This window comes from Ciconia boyciana, chromosome 1, assembly GCF_034638445.1.
Source record: "Ciconia boyciana chromosome 1, ASM3463844v1, whole genome shotgun sequence".
Taxonomy (NCBI): domain Eukaryota; kingdom Metazoa; phylum Chordata; class Aves; order Ciconiiformes; family Ciconiidae; genus Ciconia; species Ciconia boyciana.
The window spans coordinates 104,360,888-104,381,782 of record NC_132934.1 but is presented as its reverse complement, the minus strand read 5'-3'; the positions used below and the strand labels follow the sequence as shown (position 1 = coordinate 104,381,782).

The 20,895-nt window shown below is 37.8% G+C and overlaps 1 protein-coding gene across 3 annotated transcripts in view; it reads left to right on the top strand.

The window, feature by feature from the left end:
• The window catches only part of CADM2 (cell adhesion molecule 2), a 691,281-nt gene that overhangs the window by 577,403 nt on the left and 92,983 nt on the right, over nucleotides 1-20,895 (top strand). For all 3 annotated transcript variants that reach the window (XM_072885977.1, XM_072885992.1, XM_072885987.1), the window contains one exon: nucleotides 9,403-9,493. In XM_072885977.1, coding sequence (XP_072742078.1) covers nucleotides 9,403-9,493 — 91 coding nt within the window. The remainder of the gene's footprint in view (nucleotides 1-9,402; nucleotides 9,494-20,895) is intronic.

Sequence of the window (20,895 nt, the reverse complement as noted above, 5' to 3'; positions counted from 1 at the left end):
AAAAGCTATTAAAAATGGTGAGCACTTTCACAGAGCTGATTAGAGTACTCCTATCTCTTCTTTCAGATCTCATTTGGGATATCCAATTTGATGTTTATTTTTGTACATACTAGAGTGGTTTGTCCTTGGAATTTACTTTAAAGTCTTTTTTTCTAAGCTTAATTACTTAGGGTTTTTTTAGAAATAGGAATAAAATTGTGTAGGAATACAGAATTTTCAAGGAGTTTTGTAATTGCTATCCATAGATGAAAATTATGATCTTCTCATGGTTTCTGGGAAAAAAAGATACCTTAAACTGTCCTATGCTTACTCCAGTGCTAATTAATCTGGAAAGTAGATACATCATCATTTTCAGAGGTATCTGCTTATTTTATCTTTGCATCTGGAAATGATGGAAAAGTTCCAAGGAAATAAGAGAGAAAAAGCACGATGAAAAATGTACAAGGCTGTGACATAAACAGATTTCACAAATATGCTTTTTGAAAAAAACAGACAAAAACAGGTAGAAAATAAGTGAATTAGTCTCTCAGGAAATACTCTAAAAATCTTATCATCTGGCAGTCATTTATTACCAGGTAGCAATAATCTTTTATTATCAGACTGTTAGATTTTTATAACATTTTTAAAAATGATAGCACCAGAACTGTTGTTGTTCATTGCCACAATAAAATATCAGATAAATTTATGGAAGCTTTTCAATATTCAGAAGGTCTGTGGTCATAAAATAAAACTATGAAGTAAAGACATGCTGTTGGTAGCTCATAATTTAGCTAAACCTGTAAGAAGAAAAGTGTGTTGTAATGAATCAATGATACTAATTTGGACTCTGGTACAAAGAGGAAAAGGTGGTTAGTGTGCAAAAAATTAAACAACAAGGTAAATAAATTAATTAAAAACGGCAGAGTAAACCTGAGTATTATAGATCCAGGCAGGAGACGCTGCTGCACACAGTTACATGATTATGTCAGAACTTAGAGTGGTTGGGCAAGAGCAGGAAGGTGGGGGGCTAATACATTTCTATCCCTTTTGGTGACAAAGGAAAATTTGCAAGTTTTCCTGGGCAGTGGCAATTGCTGGCTACACAGACAGCTTGAAACAATAACCCTCAGTGAGAGGAACCTACCTATTCATCTGAGGAGGATAGTAATATTATGATCCATTGCTCTTGGAACTCTTAGAAATAATGCAGCAGGTTATGGCAAGAGAAGAGTGCAGTGAGCCTCACCAACCAGCCAAAGCAGAATTTCATATATTACAACAAGGCACAACCTGCTTGCTGAGAAGATAAGAATCCTCCTGTTATTCCTAGAAATCCCAACAAAATTTCCTCTGGAGAAGGAGAGAAACCTCCTCCCAGTGCCTCTGCCAAGTGATCTGGCAGCCATGACATGGATGTTATAGCATAGGTAGGGCCTGTGTATTTTGTTCTGTGGGCTGCCTGGAGCTCGAGTGAGTGTTTTCTGAACTGGCGAGTAGTTAGTAAGACATGTTCCTTGTGTTGCTTAGGGTCCATGAAGGTAAAACCTGGCATTCATGGGAAGCTCACTGATCACAGTGGGAAGCATTGCTCTGTCACACAAGCATAGCTCTCTTCCCGAATGGATCCAATAGCCTATTTCCTGTTATTGGATCCAATGCAGAATTACATTGTTAAACAAAGCCTTTTCTTACTAGCAGCACTTTTAAGGCTTTTTAAATCATTGTGTATAGAAGAAAACTTGTAGTCACAAAGGGTAATTTAAAACATCTAGTCATCATCCTAAAAGATTAAATAAGAAGGCAGTATCAATGTTTTCAGAAGCAGGGATTTGAATAACACTTGTAGCACATCCTAATGTATTATGAGCACTTGCTTCCTCTGACAAACCCAAGAAGTGCTGTATTTGTCCCTCCCTGTATTGGCGTCTTTCCTATTACTGTTAACATAATTTGCACTCAAACAGTAAGTCCAACAAGGATCATAGACTTCATTACAACAAACTCAGCTTCTTACCGCAGGTGGAGAGACGTTCATAATATAAACTACAGAGAGAGAATCACCTTGAAAGAAAGCACGTGTCAGAATCACAGTATTCCAGTGGAGGCCTAGGGTCAAATGATGTTAATGGGCTGTTTTCAGTTATTTAGAACATGAAGAGAGAAAGGATTGTGTTTGCCCTGGTTTTGAAACAGGCACCTGATAATTTGGTTGCATGGAAACTAATCAGATGGGAGGGCATTGTTTTGGAGGTTTAATGATGTTTGTTGTAGTATTATATTGTGTAGAGTGTACATTTTTATTCGCAACAGGCAAACATATTTGAACTGCTGTGCCTCCCTTTCTTTCTACCATTTTCACTAGGTCTAGCTCTTTTGGTACTAGTTTGAACTTGGAAGACTAAGTGTGACATTGTGAAAAATAAAAAAAGCACAGAATCCCTCGTGTTTTAAGAAAGAGAGATTTAGACATCATATATCACACTGATGTGTTCCATGCATAGAGGAAAGAACCTCACCAATGGATTTTTCTTTTTGAACCCCAAAGACTCATAAAGTAAAATAATTAAAGAGATTAATCTTTCTCTATATACCTTATATATATTGAACCTTATATGTTACTGTCACCAAATGTGACAATTTTGCTGTGCCAGGTCTTTTAATATCCTACAGACCAGAAAAGATACTTTCTCTGATGAAGGGACAACAGTAGGAACCAAGAGAAATGTGATTTCTTCTTGACACTGTCACCTGTTTCCTTAGAATTATATGAACCAACCTTCCCAAAAGTATAAGTTGAGACCAATAGTACTTTATGTACTGATTGTTACTTAAACAGCAAATTACTTGTTTTATATTTATTATTGGACTGCTTTGATCATGACAAAAACATGGTAGCCAGGTACAAAGAGAAGATCCAAACGTTTGCAAAATCATTGTATAGCATACAAAACCATGAATGGATAATGCTACAGGAGGTTGTAATTGAAATTTTGTACATCCCACCTCTTCTGTTATGCCATTTTAATTTGAGAAGTAGGAGTTTTAGACTTCATGCCATAAATACGTTTAAAAATCCAAAGACTTGAAGGGGCACTGCACTTCATATGAAATAGCAATGTGCAAACATAAATACACTAGCTGAATATATATCCATTACCAGTTTGGAAAAGGTCGTCTTAAATTTGGGCTGGTATTAGTAAAATATCTAATATCCACTTCTGGCATTGTGGTTGCATTTAGTGATTTTTATTATTTTTTTTTAATGTTTAAAATTGTTTAAACATTAAAACATTAAAAATGTTTAACATTTTTAAACATTAAAAATGTTGCCACCTTTGGCAAGTAAGAAGGGTACTCTGAGGGCACCAGCTCAAAGGCCTTTGAAAACATTTCAGTAAAATTTTTACATTTAAAGCCCAAGAATGGATGTACCAAAGGCACTTGATGCTAAGTGTTGACAGAACTTTCAATTAAGCATCCTAGGAAATGCGTAGTGAATATTAAAGTTTTGTTGGCTTTTCTTTTTATAAGTATCCTAATCTGGCTTTAGAAACCTTTTTTAAAGTAAGTAAGATGAATGGTATATTCCATGTTATGTTGGCACTGAATCAAAATAGGAACAATTTGCACAGTACTGAGTTACTTGTAGAATTCTAATTCATAATGTGGAATGGGTTAAGAATTTTCTCATACTTTTTCTTTTTTAGTGTGTCAGAAAATCCTGATTTGTCCAAACTAGGACATATGTAGGAAAAAAGTTTTTTCAGATTCAAAGTGAAATCTTAGTTCTATGCCTGAGTGGAAGGGAGACCTCCAAATACCTGGTAGACCTCTGCTGTTGCATGGGAGGTCAGCACACAAGTCCTTGCACTCTTTAAATCAAATCAAAGCCTTAACCCACAAGGCTCTGAAGAGTTGAATGTTCTAATCACTGAATTACTGTCAAATAAGTATTTTGCTGGATCTGATCTACTTAGTGTGAATACTTCAGTACTCAGTGGAATAAGGAACCTCTTTTTCTCATAAATCACTGCATGGGTTCTAATAACTCGTCTAAAGAACTCATAAAAATAAAATTACCTCGAAGTGAGGGAGTATAGAAATGGCTTCCTAAGACTCGGGGGTATAGCAGGCCTCTGAAATGTAGAATGCTGAAGTACAGGACCCTTCTTCAGGTATTAACAACACTATCACTGTAAGTGAAAAGAAGGAGGTGTTCTGTTCTGCTTCCTGAAACTTTAGCCACATTGGAAGATATTTGGGGTGCTGAGTTTAAATTTCATAGTAAGTTACTGCATTTATTTTTTTTAAAATATCTATAATTCAGCAGAGAAATTGAAATTTAGGAGCCCTGACCTGGATCTCCCCATCTGGTACAATATTCCTTTGTAAGTTTCTGCAGAGGAGAACCACTAAGACTTTTTCTGTCAATCCTCCTTTCACTGGAAGCCCAACAAAGGCTAAGATTTGAGCAACGTAGAGATTTACCTTTTAACAAAATGTGTAGAGAAGTCTAGTGGCAAGTACTGTTTATACTACAGCTAAACATATATGTATATCTCAGTTCTCTGGAGAAAAGACTGATGCATGCATCTTTGAATAGGTGTATTTCTATCACTGTTTGAATTCTAATGACTATGAGATCAGTAATATTTCTACTCCTGAACAGTCTACTAATTCCAATAGTCATTTCTTAAGAGTCTCAACAAAATATATATACTCCACCCATCCTAACATCTGCCCAAGAAAAGAGGTGGTCTTATTTTCTGTTTCTAGGATTGTAATTACATTAACTGAAGATGACTACATTAGGGAGAGACTATTTGATATGATAACATGATGCTATCATAACTTCATCATAATGTTACCCTTTTATCTCACGACATGATTTTTCTTCTGAAATCTGGTTATTCCCACACACCTTTTGCTGATTAATGCCCTAGGATGTATAGGGGTCATACTTTGATTTAGTTACTCAACCAGTAGCTGGGAGTTCCTTGAAAAAGTATCCACAGAAGTTCTGGTAATCCAGCTTGCTAAGGACTGAAGGGACCGAGGACTTCGGAAGTTACATAGGAAAAAGAGGCCAGATTGCTTTTTTACTATCTTGGGACTAAGAAGAAGCTAGTAGAGATTCATTTTCTGATTCTGTTGGTGACCTGTTTTATGATCTTAAGCAAATTTATTTACTTTTATGAATTCGGTTTCCACTTTTACACTGTGGTTGTCAAGGGCTTACACATATAGTTTAACATAACTTATCATATAGGAATCTTCCAGTGGCTTCCATATGATTACTTTATATGAAGAAATTTATATGAAGTAATTTATATGAAGAAATTTAAGCCTGCATGTAACCTTATAAGGGCTTGGCTATAAAAGAATATAAATACATAATGTACTCTTTCTTACATTGAGCAATGTAAAAAGAGCAAGTGCATTTTAAACAAAAAAAAAAACCCTTTTAGCATTGGAGATCTGATTACCAGCAAAGGTCTGGTGACTGATAAGAATCACCTTTATTTTGAAATAGCTTCAAAGACATTAAATCAATCAGTAAAACAGTTCCACAAGGTATTAATGTTGGCATTAGTTATTGCTAAGAGTACAAGAAAAATCATGTGTTGAAGTGCTTAATTTCTTCATGTATCAGATAACATTCATTACCAGTGTAAACTGGCATAAATTTTCCACATGCATTCACTGATTTTGTATGTTGCTGAATAAAGATGATATTGCCTGATCAAAAATAGATAAATCTTCCCAAAGCTTTGAAATGGCTTCCCTGGTCTTGTGCAATGAGATGTACCCAAATCCTAGAAAGACAGATGAAATAGAATTGCTCAGTGGAACTTTTACCTTTGGTCTGTTGAAACAGGAAAGGATCTATAAAAAAACCCCATCCCATAGTTTTTATCTGTATCTGCTGCTAAGCTGTTATTTCCTGCAAAAAGGCAGACTCTTGGCACATAGGGGGTAGAAGATGTCTTGCTATGTGTCTAAAGACATGTTAGAGTCTCAGTTCAGACTGGTGGTAGCAATCAATTGCAGCTCATAAGTACCTCATTACTCAAGCTAAAGACTGGAGGGCCAAACAGCTTTCACACTGTTGGAGATGCATGTAAATAAATAATTCACTGGGTATTGAAACCAGTGTGTTTACTGTCAAGGCTTGCTGTATTACCTACACTTGCATAAACCACTGTGTTTTATTTTTTTAAATTGGATTTTCCCAATGCTTATTCTTTTTGGAATATTTATCTGCTCCATAATGTCCTTAGAGCTCAGGATAAGGGCATATTTGTAGGTATTATAAAGAAATTTTAGTCACCAGTCCCTTGTTCATAAGAATTCTGCTTGACATACTGATCTACAATATTTTGTTACCATGAAATTACCAGGCCAAATCCTAAAAAATATGCAAATTATTAAAATTCTGGTAAGTTTAATTATTGTAAGTTGGTATACTTCTACTGACTTTAGAGGAGGAGCAACAGAAGATCTGACCCACAATAAACCCCTTGATCCTACCCTTTCTGTTTGTTTCGGTTGTAAAAGTAGAGACTTTTTTTACATATCTACATTATTACATAACAAGCTGATGAGCATATCTGAAAACAAATCAACCTCTCTTACTGCATTGCTGTTCTTGACATGTTTTTCTTTCTTTAGACTTTGTTTTCTAGTGGCGGTGGTGTTTTCTGGAGATTAGGTGATGTTCCAGTTGTTATGATTAATACTTCTGGGTGTGACAGGTTAAAGCTCACAGTATTGATAGAGTACATTTATACTTGTCAAATTCTTCTAAAATGAGGAACATTCATTCTAAAATGAAATGAACAGTCCTAGCAGGAGGTAGTATTTTATAACAGCATTTTGTATTCTGGAAAAATATCAGTCAGCAGGGTTTTATTATCTTTGTTAAAATAACATATTTAGGTTAGTTTTGATGCAATTATTCTAAAGGTTTCTTCTCATTTTAAATGTTGATGTGAATGTGAAAGTGGAGGACTAGTTTGTCTTAAAAGTTTTCCACTTATAAGTGTATACTTTAATTCTGGAGAGAAATCAAGCACAGCATGAAAATAAAGTAGAAACAGTAACACTGAGAATGAAGAACCCAAAATAGAGTATCAACTAGTTTTTGAAAAAAGACTGTTAAAAAAATTTAAAAATCATGAGTTGTAAGCTTCCCTAAAAACTATATATTGAATTAATCCCTGTGTTTCCTGTTTTAAAGAAACAAGTAGTTACTGTACAAGTCAATTAGTAGGGAAAACCACAAGGGAATATATTTCCTACACTACTTTATTGTGCATTAGAGAGTGAAACATAAATAAAAGACCTTTCTTATTCTCTGTTAGTAAGCTCTATTTAGAAGTGGATGGAGAACAGAGAGCTGTCTGGAGCATTAAATAAAGTAGGAATGGGAACTTCAAGCTGGGGGAAACAGCACTGCATTGATCCATGTAAATGAAAGCTTAACTGTCTGAAGTCTCCTATTTTATGTGGGTCATTAACAGTAATGCGTAAAATGCTGATAATTTTTAAATATTTAAGCCAGTAATGCTAGCTAGATGGGCCTTTAATTTCTTTCTTCACCTGTGGCTATCATGATTACTTCCATCAAAGTTTAGCTCTTTTTCATATTTCTCTGGAAACCTCTTGATCTCATTGCATTAGTTGTCTCCCTCCCTCAGTTAAATTCTTCATGTATCCCTATCTGATACTAATTTGTTCCTCTGGTTCAATGTATAGTCAAGAGAGTAATTTATTCATCTTCAATAGCACCACTGAAATCACAGAAGTACTTGATGCCCTGATTTATTAAGGCACTTGAGGTCAGTGCCTTAAGCATGTGCTAAAAATGAAGCAAATGCCAGCACGACCTCCAAAGGATTAGTCACCTGCATAATGGTTTGCAGGGTCTTTCAAAATATGTACTTGTGGAACAGATTTGCTACTGGTGCAAGGTTAGTTCAGCTGTACTGAAAGCTAAAGGATGCTGACAATGCTTTCAGTGGAATTATGACAAGTCTACAACAAGCCTTCCCCTTTTCTTGTCTTGTGCCATGCTGATACATCATGATATGCCAAAAATAAAAATCAAAGTTAGAAAAATGCTTCCAACATTTTTAATTGTTCATATGCCATTTAGTGTTCAGCAGGACTATTAGCATCTCAATAAGAAATTATATCGTTACAGCGTATCACTTTTTTCCATTTGATTTTGTAGGGTCATACTGTCATGGTCTTTCATATTTGTTTGATAATAGGATATGTGTGATGTCACTACTACCTCACTGCTAATGAAAACAGGAATTGCAAATTGGAGGAGACAAAAACTTAGATACCCTAGATTTTCCGGTTAAAGTATTTCTTGTGCCATAGATGAAGATGTGTGTTTTGTATTAGGAAACTGTGGACGAAACAAGAATTTATATTTTCCTCTTGAGTATGAAAATTTTCCTCACTACGGCTATGAATTCTTTTTTCCTAAGGAAAAAACTGGTTTGTATAGAGATGTTTCTTTCTTTCTGGTCTTTTTTTTCCTTGTAAGGGGTGCCCCTCTAACTCATGTAAAATATTTTGATTATGAGAATATATCCTTGCAAGCCAGCTGGCAAAATGTTTTAAAAGTTAAAGATCTACTGCAAATGTTTTATTCTGCATGAATTCACAGTAGTTATATTGTGTATCTTTTTGCAATTAAAACTATAAAATTAATTCCAATGTATAGGAATAATATTTTTAAATTTTTAGGGCAGATTACAGATTTTTATATAGTGCTTTCTGCAGATATTTAAAACATTCTTTTTGTAAATTTTGTTTTAAAAAAAGAATGTTCTGTTTTAGGGGAAGCATTATTGCATTTCAGAAATAATATCCTGTAAAATGCCTGTAACAAGGTATTTTATCTGAAAGCCCATTGTAGCTTTCTTATTATGAGTTTCAAGCTTCTGCAACAATAAAAGTGTTCTTATTCAAATGTATATTATTGCATTCATTCCTCTAATAGCAGCATTCCATCATATCAACCTATAAATAGACAAAGAAACAATTGCACAGAGTACTTGTTATTCATCCTCAATATTTTTTATTTCGTTGTTAGATATCAGACTTTGGAATAGTCGTATAGAGTATTTGCATTGAATACAGAAAGAAAAAAGTTATTTCCTCTGAGTATACATATGCTTTCTATATGTGTTTCCTTGGGATACAAAAAGTTACTGGTTTAGTTCCATTGGTCATTTTTATTGCATCCCTGAAGGCAATGAAAATTGCACAAGGCTCCATATAAAAGCATCTCCAAGTGTAAATTAAATCTATGGTGTAGTCTTTTGTAAACAGAGAAGAATGTACTCTTAGATAATAAATCTTTTTTGTGTATATCAACAAGATGTCTATTTTTTTTCTTCCTAGATACACCTTTAGTTAAAATCATTTCTTCCAATTCATGGCCTGAAGAAGGACAATCTATAATTTTGACTTGTGAATCCAAAGGAAAACCAGTGTAAGTGATTAAACAAGTAATATGTTTGTGCTATTTTCCTTATTCTGCTGTGATTGCAATCTTCAGCTGCAGAAATCTGCTGGTTTTGTCTCATCCTGGGGTGTAGAGTAATCTCTGGTATAGAAAACCCCTTGAAGCCTGTCTTCATTAAGTGTCTATAGAAGATTGGTCTTTTACTTTGTCATCTATTTTAGTTTTCAGGAAGAATTCCAGCTGTGAGATTTTTTTTTTTCAGTCAAGTATATCAACCTGAAAGGAGTGCAGTCTTAATCAGTCACTGTTTACATCATTGAACTGATGATAGAAGAGAAAACGTCTCATGAAAATCTTCCTACATCGACTAGCCTCAGAGAAAACATTGAACTTTCTTGATGCTTTGGCTGTCATTTACAGGGGAATTTGAAGTTTAATGATATGTGCAAGTTGTCTGCCTGTTTCTACCAGAATTTGAAAAGATGTAGCCTGTTTTCAGCATATAAATTGTTTTACTTGGAAATTAACATCTCTGCCATCAATATTTTTTAAAGGCAGATCTGCAGAGATTAACTCTTGCACAGAATCTACTATTTAAATAGACTTCACTCTTTAAAACAGTATCTTCTCAGATGAGCTGTTATATATTTACCCATAAAGATACATAAATAATCCAATTGCTTAATATTAAGTTAATATGAATCACATTTCTTAAATAATGACCTTCTGCTCAAAACGTTAATATATAATGTTATCTGGAGTGGTAATATGCAGCTTTAGAATGGTCTTGAAAATGATAGTGCAATAATATTTTGGTTCTAGAAAAGGTGCAAATTACATGCCAAAAATCATGTCACTTCAGGCTGAATTTCTCCCTGATGTAACTTTAGTGACTTTATGGAATTGCTTACTGTAGGAACCTGAAGTCAGATTTAAGTCAAGTCAGGCATTTAAGTCCAAAATTTCTATTTTGAAAAGCTCTTCTGAGTTTAGTCTGGCATCATTTAAACTCCATAAGTACTTTTCTTTTTTATATTATATGCCTATATCATTTTAAAACAACTCCTCCATCCAAATCTTGACTGGGCTGAGCAACTTAGCATCTAGATCATGCTTGAGAACAGAACACTGGGGGGTCCATCCAATTAGTCTTACGTAGTGCTCAATACAATTGGTCTTCTGTGTCCCTATGTACTTCTGAAGTAATATGTGTTTCTGAGATAGATGCCTCTGTAGGTAACTCACAAAAATCAGTTACAAGCCATCTCTTGCTTTTATAATATACTTGAAGGAGAAGGAATTATCCATGTACCTGATAGCCTTTGGGCATTCCCCCTAGGTATCAGGAGTTACAGAGTCTGTTTCCCCATTAATTTAAAATTCAGAAGAAGATGTGCAAATGCTTAATTTTAGGAAAGAGGTCAGGCCCTGATTGCCCTGAGTGTGCTGTTGAATAGATGGCAGTTAGAGTTTTCCCTATTTCAGTGTTTTCCTCATGACTTAGCAGGCGACAGCTACATGCCGAGTGCTCTGTTTGGCTTATCAACTTCAGGCATCCTAGCCCCAGGTGCTTGATTTTCACTATTCAGCTAACATTCACTGTAGGGATAAAGACTTAGAAGTAAGGTGGTCATTACATACTTTTAATTACCTGTTGTTGGTGGGGGTGACAGTTTGGCCCTTAACATTTGGAGTTTTTATATCATAAGAGAGTTTGGAGGTTGTGAGTTGATTTCTTCTTTTGTTCTTTTTAGGTTTTTGTTCTTTTCAGTTTTGTGAGACAGATAACAGCTGGATGGTTGGGCAGATGCATGTAATCAGTATGTGGGGGGGAAGGAGTAATAGGTGCATAATAACGACTAGGAGTTCTAGTCCTCCAATTATTTCACCTGCCTCTAAGTATTACAACAAGGAGGCATGATGCTTTTCAGTTTCTGAGTGTATGGGAATCGAATCATTTCAACTGTCTTTAAACATCTGCACAGTAGATATTTACATCTGAGCTGCTCACTTGGGCTTCCCTTTGCATTCGGTGGAGAGATTTAGGCACTATTATAACATGACTGGTCTGATCTACATTAGACAACTACAGAAGAAAGAGCCAGACTGGACCATACCTCTGCTACTGTCTCTCCACTAACTACATGGATTTTAGACAGTTAATTTGGTCAGATATCTACCTCTATATTTTGGGATATCTAATATAGATGTCTAAGTATAGACATTTATATAAAATTTTACATCTATGTTTAATTTTGGTCAGATGCATCTTGCTCTTTGCCTACACCTTATAACCACATTTTCATAATCTTCATTGAAAATGGGCTAACATTTTTTCACATGCCAAAGATGTCACTCTGTTAAAAAAGAGACAATTAATCCTCTCGGATATTAGATTTTCTTCTAGACCCCTGTATTTGTTAGTCATTTCTGAAGGCAGTAAAAAACTATAAAAGTTGTATGTTTTAGCTTGACATACACAGTATTTTCCATTTGGTGCACTAAATATTGTAGATATTCTTTATGTGTTACCATTAGGAGACATTGGTTAAAACATACTAATTAAAATAGAGCTGCAATTGAGGTGTTTAGTGATTTGTTTATTTTTCTAAAATAGAACTCAGCTGCAACCTTAATGGATTCAAATACATGTGGTTTTGAAAGGACAGCCAAATAAAAACTCTACACCACAGAATTATCAAGGCAGGGCACCTATATGTGGTAGCCTTTGGGGCACAAATATTTTGCCAATAAATGCACCTCTAATTGTCCGTACCACAAGAACTGCCAACATCAGCTGCTCTGAATTGCTTCATTAGGTCAGTCTTTCACGGCACAGAGCCCATAATAAATAGGCATCCTCCTGGGAGCAGTTTGCAGTTGCTTAGCATGAGAAACAGTAATGTCATGCTCCCAACCTACATTATGATTACCTTCTGGCTTGTAGAGAGGGAGAAATTGGAGAGGTCCACAGAGCCTAAATATGTCAGTGTCACAAGATAAGTGATGAACTGTGGGCTTCGTGGAGAGCTCAGAGCCAACCATGGTCCTTCATAGCCATTTACACACCATGGGTTAATTTCTATACACTGTCAACTTTATGTCACAGTTACAGCAGTCTCTCCTCTTTCCTGTAGGCAGCAGTGAATCATACCGGTAAATGAACACTTACTTATACGTACATTTCTCTCATATCTCAGAGCGATTTTCACAAGCTTGAAAATGACATTAGAGATGAAAATGGAGAAAGAATGAAGCTGGGTTGTGGCTGTGGTGTAGTTATAGCTGCTGCAGAGTAATTCTTTCCCAAAAGGGAAAAGCAGAATGAGGCTAAAGCTAGAATGTACCTACCCCACGTTACATCTCATCACCAAGCCCCTTCTTGCAGGCATTGCGAATCCTGATTTAGGATCCTGCTGACTACGCCAATTTGTCGTGAATGAGTGATTTAGATCGCTTAAAAAATCACCGTCAAAGGTATTAGCAAAAGTGGTTTTAATATGAAGTTGTAAAAGTGCGACTTAACAAAGTTCGATGGCAAGGTACACTCTATTAATTACTGCATGGAAGAAACATACAAAGGAAAACTGGGTTACAGTCAAGTTAGAATGATTCACAGAAAGACCAGGGATACAAAAGGGTACAGAGGACCCTCCCGTTCAGTCCCTCAAACCATGTGCATCATGGATACCCAGATACTGTGTTTCAAAGCTATAACAGAGTCCTAAGGAAAAGCCCTACCTAATTTAGGGAATGTGAGGGAACCCTTGCTCAAACCAATACCTTTTGGAAATCACCTGCCTTCTGCATCTCCTGCCAAAACAGCATCCTCCAGAGATATAGCAGAGAAGTGAGGAACAACTGTTTACTTGGTGTGAGAACTGGAGAACTAAGGCCCTGCTAAGTTTTCATACTTTAAGGTATAAGATTTGTCTTGACATGTCTTGACCAATGCCGTGATTTTGGACAAGAGAAAAAATGGCCTCAGACACTTGGATGTGTGCAGCATTGATTGTCGTAATGTGTGAGATGCGCTGGAATTATCCCAGGCTCTGAGGTTGCTAGTTGCTATGAATGGGTTTGTGTTGCCTCACGTTTCTGATCTTGGTGCAGAGAGTGATGTTGGAACAGGACTCCTGAAAGTGGGCTAAGGGGGAGAAGAGAAGTGGGAGGGTGGGAGAGGGGGTGGAGAGGAAGAGGGAAATGTGGGTGAGCCAGTTTGAATGATCCAGTGAGGCAACATAAGAGGGCGTAAGAGGGGATGCACAAATTCTGTAACTGTGCTGTTTTATCTCTCTGCTCATCACTGTGAGGATGAGGATAGCTCTGACTCCGGTTGTGACCCTGAGCTTATTGCTATTAGGGGAATTACTTTGGAGGCAGGAGCTGTTCTTCTGGGTAAGCACTGTATTGCTACTATGGAAGTGTGATGATACCAATAAAAAGAGCAGGCTGGGATGCTGCCTGTTCTGTGATGGTTTTACAGAGGCAGGCCATGTGGGGGATTAATAAAGTGTCACAGATCGTTATAGACTCTGCCACAGTTCCCTCTACCATATGTGTTGTTGCTGGTGTGCAGCTTCAAGCAGAGTTAGGCTGCCTGAGAGGTGCTAGGGCGGTTACTTGCAAGAGCTATCAGTCCTTGGGTTTGCCCCTAGGGGCTCTGATGGGACATGTGTCATGACACCAGTCCCACATGGTGGGATGACGTACTGACCGCAGTGTTGAGTCAGAATGGGAGCGGTAAGATAATGAGGGGAGGAGGCTTCCTCATACATTGCCTTCCAAAAGACCTGCCTCATACTTCCATATGCAACTCTGACTAAATTTATTGCCTCTAGGATCTAGCACCAAAGTTTGAGTATTCTCTAAAAAAATCGATTTACACTTACGGATTTAGACCTCTGGATTTGATGATGTTCTGGTCCAGTTTGTGTAGCACTTGGGGCACCAGTTATAAACAACAGTGGAAGGCTGGTATTTGGAATATTGTGTGCATAAAGATATGATATTTTCAGTGAAAATTTTCTGTTGGATGTAAAGGAAAAAAGAGGAAATATATTCATCAGTTTACCACAGAGATTGTTTTTAAACAGACCTTGTAAACATAACTCACTATAGAAACATAACCTATTATCTATAATATTTTAAGGAAACTTGAGATAGCATTTGTGAAGATTGTTGTCTGATTGATCGATGCCCAGTTGGTAGACCAAATTTAAGAGTTTTCTTTTGGAAAAATTCTAGTAGGTGTGTTTCTGTCAGCTTAGTCGCTTCTTATGCAGGACTCAGTTGCTGGTTTGTTTACACTATTGACAATTTTAATAATAATTACATCCATTTTTTTTTAAATTGTAGGTAAAAAAGTATTTAGCCATTTTTGTGCATAACTTAGGTCAAGACACACTGTAGTTGACATCACTATTCAATAGCATTCCTCTTTTGGAGATACTGTTGTATAGTTTCAAACCAAATTTAAGCTAATCTCTTGTCTTTTCAATCCTTAGAGCTATTTTGTAATTTCCAATATTTTTGGCTGTATCTCTAGAAAGTTGTCAGGCTATAACATCTTAGTAAATGAACTTGCCTAATATGTCTGTAAGGTGTCAGTGGCTCTTTTTAATTTATTTCTTTTTTTTAGCATAATATAGTTTTACCTAGGCTTTGTTTATTTTCCAAAGAAGAAAATGTAATTAAGCTTCAGAAATCATAGACATCCTTTTTATGAACTCATATGCAATGTCTGTACTTTTCTGAAGTCATATTGCCTGACAATATTTTGAATATTTTAAAATAAACAAAAGACAGCTGTAAAAAATAAAAATGAAATAACAAAATTATCATTTACACTGTCATCTGTGCTTACAAAAGATTTTAAAAAGCCAATGTTTTCTTATTGCAAGTTGTAGCTTCTACACACCCTTGTGTCTTAACAATACAGTCTAGTGACTCAAAACTGACCCACAAGTGAACTCAAAAACTGCCCCATAATGAAAGAAAGTTCAATATTTAATATTCTTAGTCAGTGCTCTCACCAAAGCATGCATGAAATACGTTTTGTTTTTTTTTTAAGTCAGTGTCATTTCAGCAGAAAGGATGTCAAAATATAGTGGAATAATTAGGGCACAGGAAAAAAAGAGAGAGTTGGCTGTCTCCTGTGTGCTTTAGAGAAATGTCTTTCCATTCCATGCAGCTCAGGGGAATCATAGTATAGTTGGTTGACTAATGTAAAGTGAATATTTGGCCTTGTTTGAAATAAATAGGAAAGATTTTTATTTCAGGAGAACACTCATGCATGTGTCCTTCATTAGAATAACATTATTCATAAGGTCATGAAAAGGTTATTGAGAAAAGCACAATCAGTAATAAACACTAACATTATATGTACCCAGCAATATATAGTCAAATAAACATTTTAGTATCAGAAAAAATGGTCATTTTTAGTAATGAGGGCACACCAAATAATCAAGCTTGCACTACAAAGCTATTGTAAACTATGTGTATGGTATCACCACAGAAAGTTCTGTCTTTTCTAGTATCTATTTAAAGAAGACTCCCTTGAGTGAGAAAAACATTTTGCAAAGGCTGATGGAAACAAGTACTAATGATGACAAAGAAATATACAATACCATTCTGTCAGTGACCCCAGCGAGTGGCTGTTTCCTTTGAGAAGGACCTGACAGGGCTGTAGGTGAAAAGAGAAAACTTAGTGAAGAGAGTTAACTGGGGTTCAGTCACCTGAAAGCAGCAGAGCCTGGACTCATACTGGCCCATGTTTAGCCTACTGTCAGCCAGGACCCCCAGGTCCTTCTCAGCTTAGGTGTTGGATTTTGCATCTGTCCTTGATGAATTTCCTTGCCTCCCATGAGGGACCTGTTGGCCCGTTCCTCCAGCCTGTGGAGGCCCCTCTGAATAGTGGCCCTCCCCTCAAGTATACTCAGTACAGCCAAAGTTTGGTGTAAATAACCAACTTAATAAGAGCACATTCCATCACCTCAGCCAGGTCTTTGATGTTAAACAGGACAGGACCCAGGATAGACTCCTGAAGAATTCTGCTTGTAACCAACCATCAAGTAGAGTGTCCCTTCAACCCAATGGTCCAGCCAGTTTTTCACCCATTGAGTAGTACACACATCCAGGACAACAGTAACATCCCAGCCTAGATGCAAAGAATACCATTGGAGGCAGTGACTGAAGACTTGCTAAAGTCAAGGTAAACAACATACGCTGTCTTCTTCATCTACAGATTCTGTCATTTCTTCAGAGTTTTCACATGCTTGGTAGTTAGAAAATTATAGAAACATTTATTTCATGAATTGTTTTGTCACAAGCTCAAGGATAAAATGTATTATAAAGAAAAGAGTAGAAAATCTCTTCCTCCTTCTGAATTGTTACCTTAGTTCAAATTCAAAGTGGAAAGACCTCTGTACCTAAGGAAGGTATTGTGAGAAATGCTAGAAGGGACACACTTGGATTTCCTGACTTTCATTATATGACGAGAAACATCATAATACTTTGCTTCCTGAAAACTGTGGCTTTATGGGCAGGATATAGCCTTTGAAGAGGATTCCTGACTCCTTCAGTGGAATAGTAATTACGAATTGTAGCTATGAATGATCTGTATGACTCAGGTTTTATTTTATGCATACCCTCAGAAAACAGAATTAAAATAATTTCTTCATAGTTGTTCATATGTTTCTTCCCCCTAGTATCTGAGAACTTGGCAAATATTTAAATGTTTATTTTTATCACACCTGTGGACAATTAGGGTATTCAATTGCCTCAAATTTGCAGCTGGGAACTGAAGCAGAAAAAAATCCTAAGATCAAAATTGACAAATAGATCATGTATATTTTATGTCTAACATTGAATACAGTCCCCATTTTCCCAAGAGTATTTGACGTGACATAGCATCACACTCAGAAGGCAGCTCATCATTGGTTTGAATTGTAAGACTGAGTTCTTAGCACATCTACACATCTATGCTCAAGAGTCTGAAATCAGAAACTAGCAGAGAAAATAGTGGAAACCCACTTGACATTCAGCTGTTAACATTTTGGTGTAAGTAGTTTGCCAATATTGCTTTGAAACCACATCATAATGGCAGGTTTAGATTCTGAATCATTAGTCTAACGGCCAGCTTTTTGTCTATGTACAATTCCTTCTTTCCTACTTTGACATGGTACACTTCCCAGCTTCTCCAGCAGGTGAGATGGAGTTCTGTAAGCAATTATCTCATTTTCTGCACAGATTTTATTCACTGCAGAATACTACCTGGATTGTGCCATGAACACCTAGCAGCCTAGAAAGGAATACTAGTATCAACTCTGCCTGTATGAATTATCATCATGAATCTGGAAAAGCATGCATGTTTCTGTGTTTATAAATCACCTTGCAGAATGAATCCAGAGCCCAAACTAGATGCTCAGGCAGTATCAATAAATAGTAATGATTTGGAAAATTGGATGAATTTGTCCATATCCAGGATGAAATATTATTCTAGCAAAATATGAATATGGTATCAAAGTATTTCTCCCTTAAGCTTCATTTCTTCATAAGAAATCCTGAATTGTAAGAGTCTACTTCCAGGTTTCTCTGGAAAGGACCACCTACAACTGAAAACAAGTAGGTGAAAAGAAAGAAGGAAAGTTAGATACTGGAGTTCCACTGTTTTATGTTTAGATCTGGACAATCTTTGTCTTAAGCAGAAAGGTGGATGGGTTTGAATTTTGAATTTTGTTGTACCTGCATTTAACAAACTGGGACTCTCCCTGGCCTCCTTTGCTTTGATCCCAGAACTAGCATTGACCTCTAATACCTCCCAGTAACTGAAGTATGTCTTTATCTCACATTTATGCCTTCTGAGCACTCTGAGTTTACAGTTAAGTTTCCAGGGGCATGTCACACACAGCTTTGGGCAAGATTCTGTAAATACATTCTTGAATAAATGCTTACATATATAGGACAAAGTATTGTGTCGTTGGGTGTGGACTCGGACAAAGGTAAGGACCCCTCCTCACAGTTCTCAGACCTGTGTTCGTCATCACTGGGGAACAGCTCTCAGAATAGCTCAGGCTCTCCTATTCCTGTCTTTTGCCTCGCTCTCTGCCCATTCCAAGTTGTCTTTCTTTGGACTTGGCTTGTTCAGCAATTAGATAGAGCCTGTCTCCTACAAATACAGTGGGTATCTCTGTCCTGTCTGTCTCTTCTGTCTTGTTCTAGTTTCTTGAAAAGTTTCTTCTTTGTCTTTGCTTAAACACTGCTTTTTCATCTCCGTATCTTTATCCTATTTAGCTCTCTCTATATTCTTTTCTGTTTTGAGAAGTGTGAACTTCCATTTCTCCAAGAGGAGCTGATTATATTTGAGTAGGTGATTAATAACTCAAAAACAACCTACTGTTAACTTGATCTGATGGGATATAACCCATGTTGGCTAATGTTAATCACTCTGTATCCCATTATTATTGTCAACCACATAGAAATTTCATATCATCAGACAGACTTGTAAGTTAAGCACCTAGTTTCTCCACCCACACAGGCAGCAGTGTATATTCTTTAAGAAGGGCATTCTTCAAGAAGGACGTCTTAAAGGCGCAGGAGCAGGCTGTCCCCATGTACTGTAAGACGAACCGGTGGGGAAGACGACCGGCCTGGCTGAACAGGGAGCTTTTGCTGGAACTCGGGGAAAAAAAGGAGAGTTTACCACTTTTGGAAGAAGGGGCAGGCAACTCATGAAGGGTACAGGGATCTTGTGAAGTCATGCAGAGGGAAAATTAGAAAGGCAAAAGCCCAGATAGAACTCAATCTGGCCACTGTTGTAAGAGATAATAAAAAATGTTTTTACAAATATATTAACAACAAAAAGAGAGCCAAGGAGAATCTCCCTCCATTATTGGATGCGGGGAGGAACATTGCCACCGAGGATGAGGGAAAGGCTGAGGTACTTAATGCCTTCTTTGCCTCAGTCTTTAATAGTCAGACCAGTTATCCCCATGGAATTCAGCCCCCTGAGCAGGAAGACAGGGACAGAGAGGAGAATAAACCCCCCATAATTGAGGAGGAAGCCAGTTAATGACCTGCTATGGCACCTGGACACTCACAAGTCTATGGGGCCGGATGGGACCCACCCGAGAGTACTGAGGGAGCTGGTGGAAGAGCTTGCCAAGCCACTCTCCATCATTTATCAGCAGTCCTGGTTAACAGGGGAGGTCCCAGATGACTGGCGGCTTGCCAATGTGATACCCATCTACAAGAAGGGCCAGAAGGAGGATCTGGGGAACTACAGGCCTGTCAGCCTGACCTCGGTGCTGGGGAAAATTATGGAGTGGTTCATCTTGAGTGCGCTCAACAGGCATGTGCAGGCCAGCCAGAGGATCAGGCCCAGCCAGCATGGGTTCATGAAAGGCAGGTCCTGCTTGACCAACCTGATGATCTTCTATGACCAGGTGCCCCGCCTAGTGGATAAGAGAAAGGCTGTAGATGTTATCTACCTGGACTTTAGTAAAGCCTTTGACACTGTCTCCCACAGCATTCTCCTAGAGAAGCTGGCGGCTCATGGCTTAGGCAGGTGTCCTCTTCGCTGGGTAAAGAACTGGCTGCATGGCCGGGCCCAAAGAGTTGTGGTGAACAGAGTTAAATCCAGTTGGTGGCCGGTCACAAGCCACCTGGGTGTTCCCCAGGGCTTATTATTGGGGCCAGTCCTGTTTAATAACTTTATCAATGATATGGATGACGGGATTGAATGCACCTTCAGCAAGTTTGCAGATGACACCAAGTTGGGTGGGAATGTCGATCTGCTTGAGGATAGGAAGGCTCTGCAGAGGGATCTGGACAGGCTGGATTGATGGGCTAAGGCCAATTGTATGAGGTTTAACAAGGCCAAGTGCCAGGTCCTGCACTTGGGTCACAACAACCCCATGCAACGCTACAGGCTTGGGGAAGAGTGGCTGGAAAGCTGCCTGGAAAGCTGCCTGGTGGAAAAGGACCTGGGCGTACTGGTTGACAGCCAGCTGAACATGAACCAGCAGTGTGCCCAGGTGGCCAAGAAGGCCAACAGCATCCTGGCTTGTATCAGGAATAGCGTGGCCAGCAGGACTAGGGAAGTGATCGTCCCCCTGTACTCGGCACTGATGAGGCCACACCTCGAATACTGCGTTCAGTTTTGGGCCCCCCAGTACACGAAGGACATTGAGTTGCTGGAGTGAGTCCACAGAAGGGCAACGAAGCTGGTGAAGGGTGTAGAGCAGAAGTCTTATGAGGAGCGGCTGAGGGAACTGGCATTAGTCTGAAGAAAAGGAGGCTGAGGGGAGACTTTATCGCTCTCTACAACTACCTGAAAGAAGGTTGTAGTGAGGTGGGTGTCATCTCTTCTCCCAGGTAATTAGTGATAGGACAAAAGGAAATGGCCTCAAGTTTCACCAAGGGAGTTT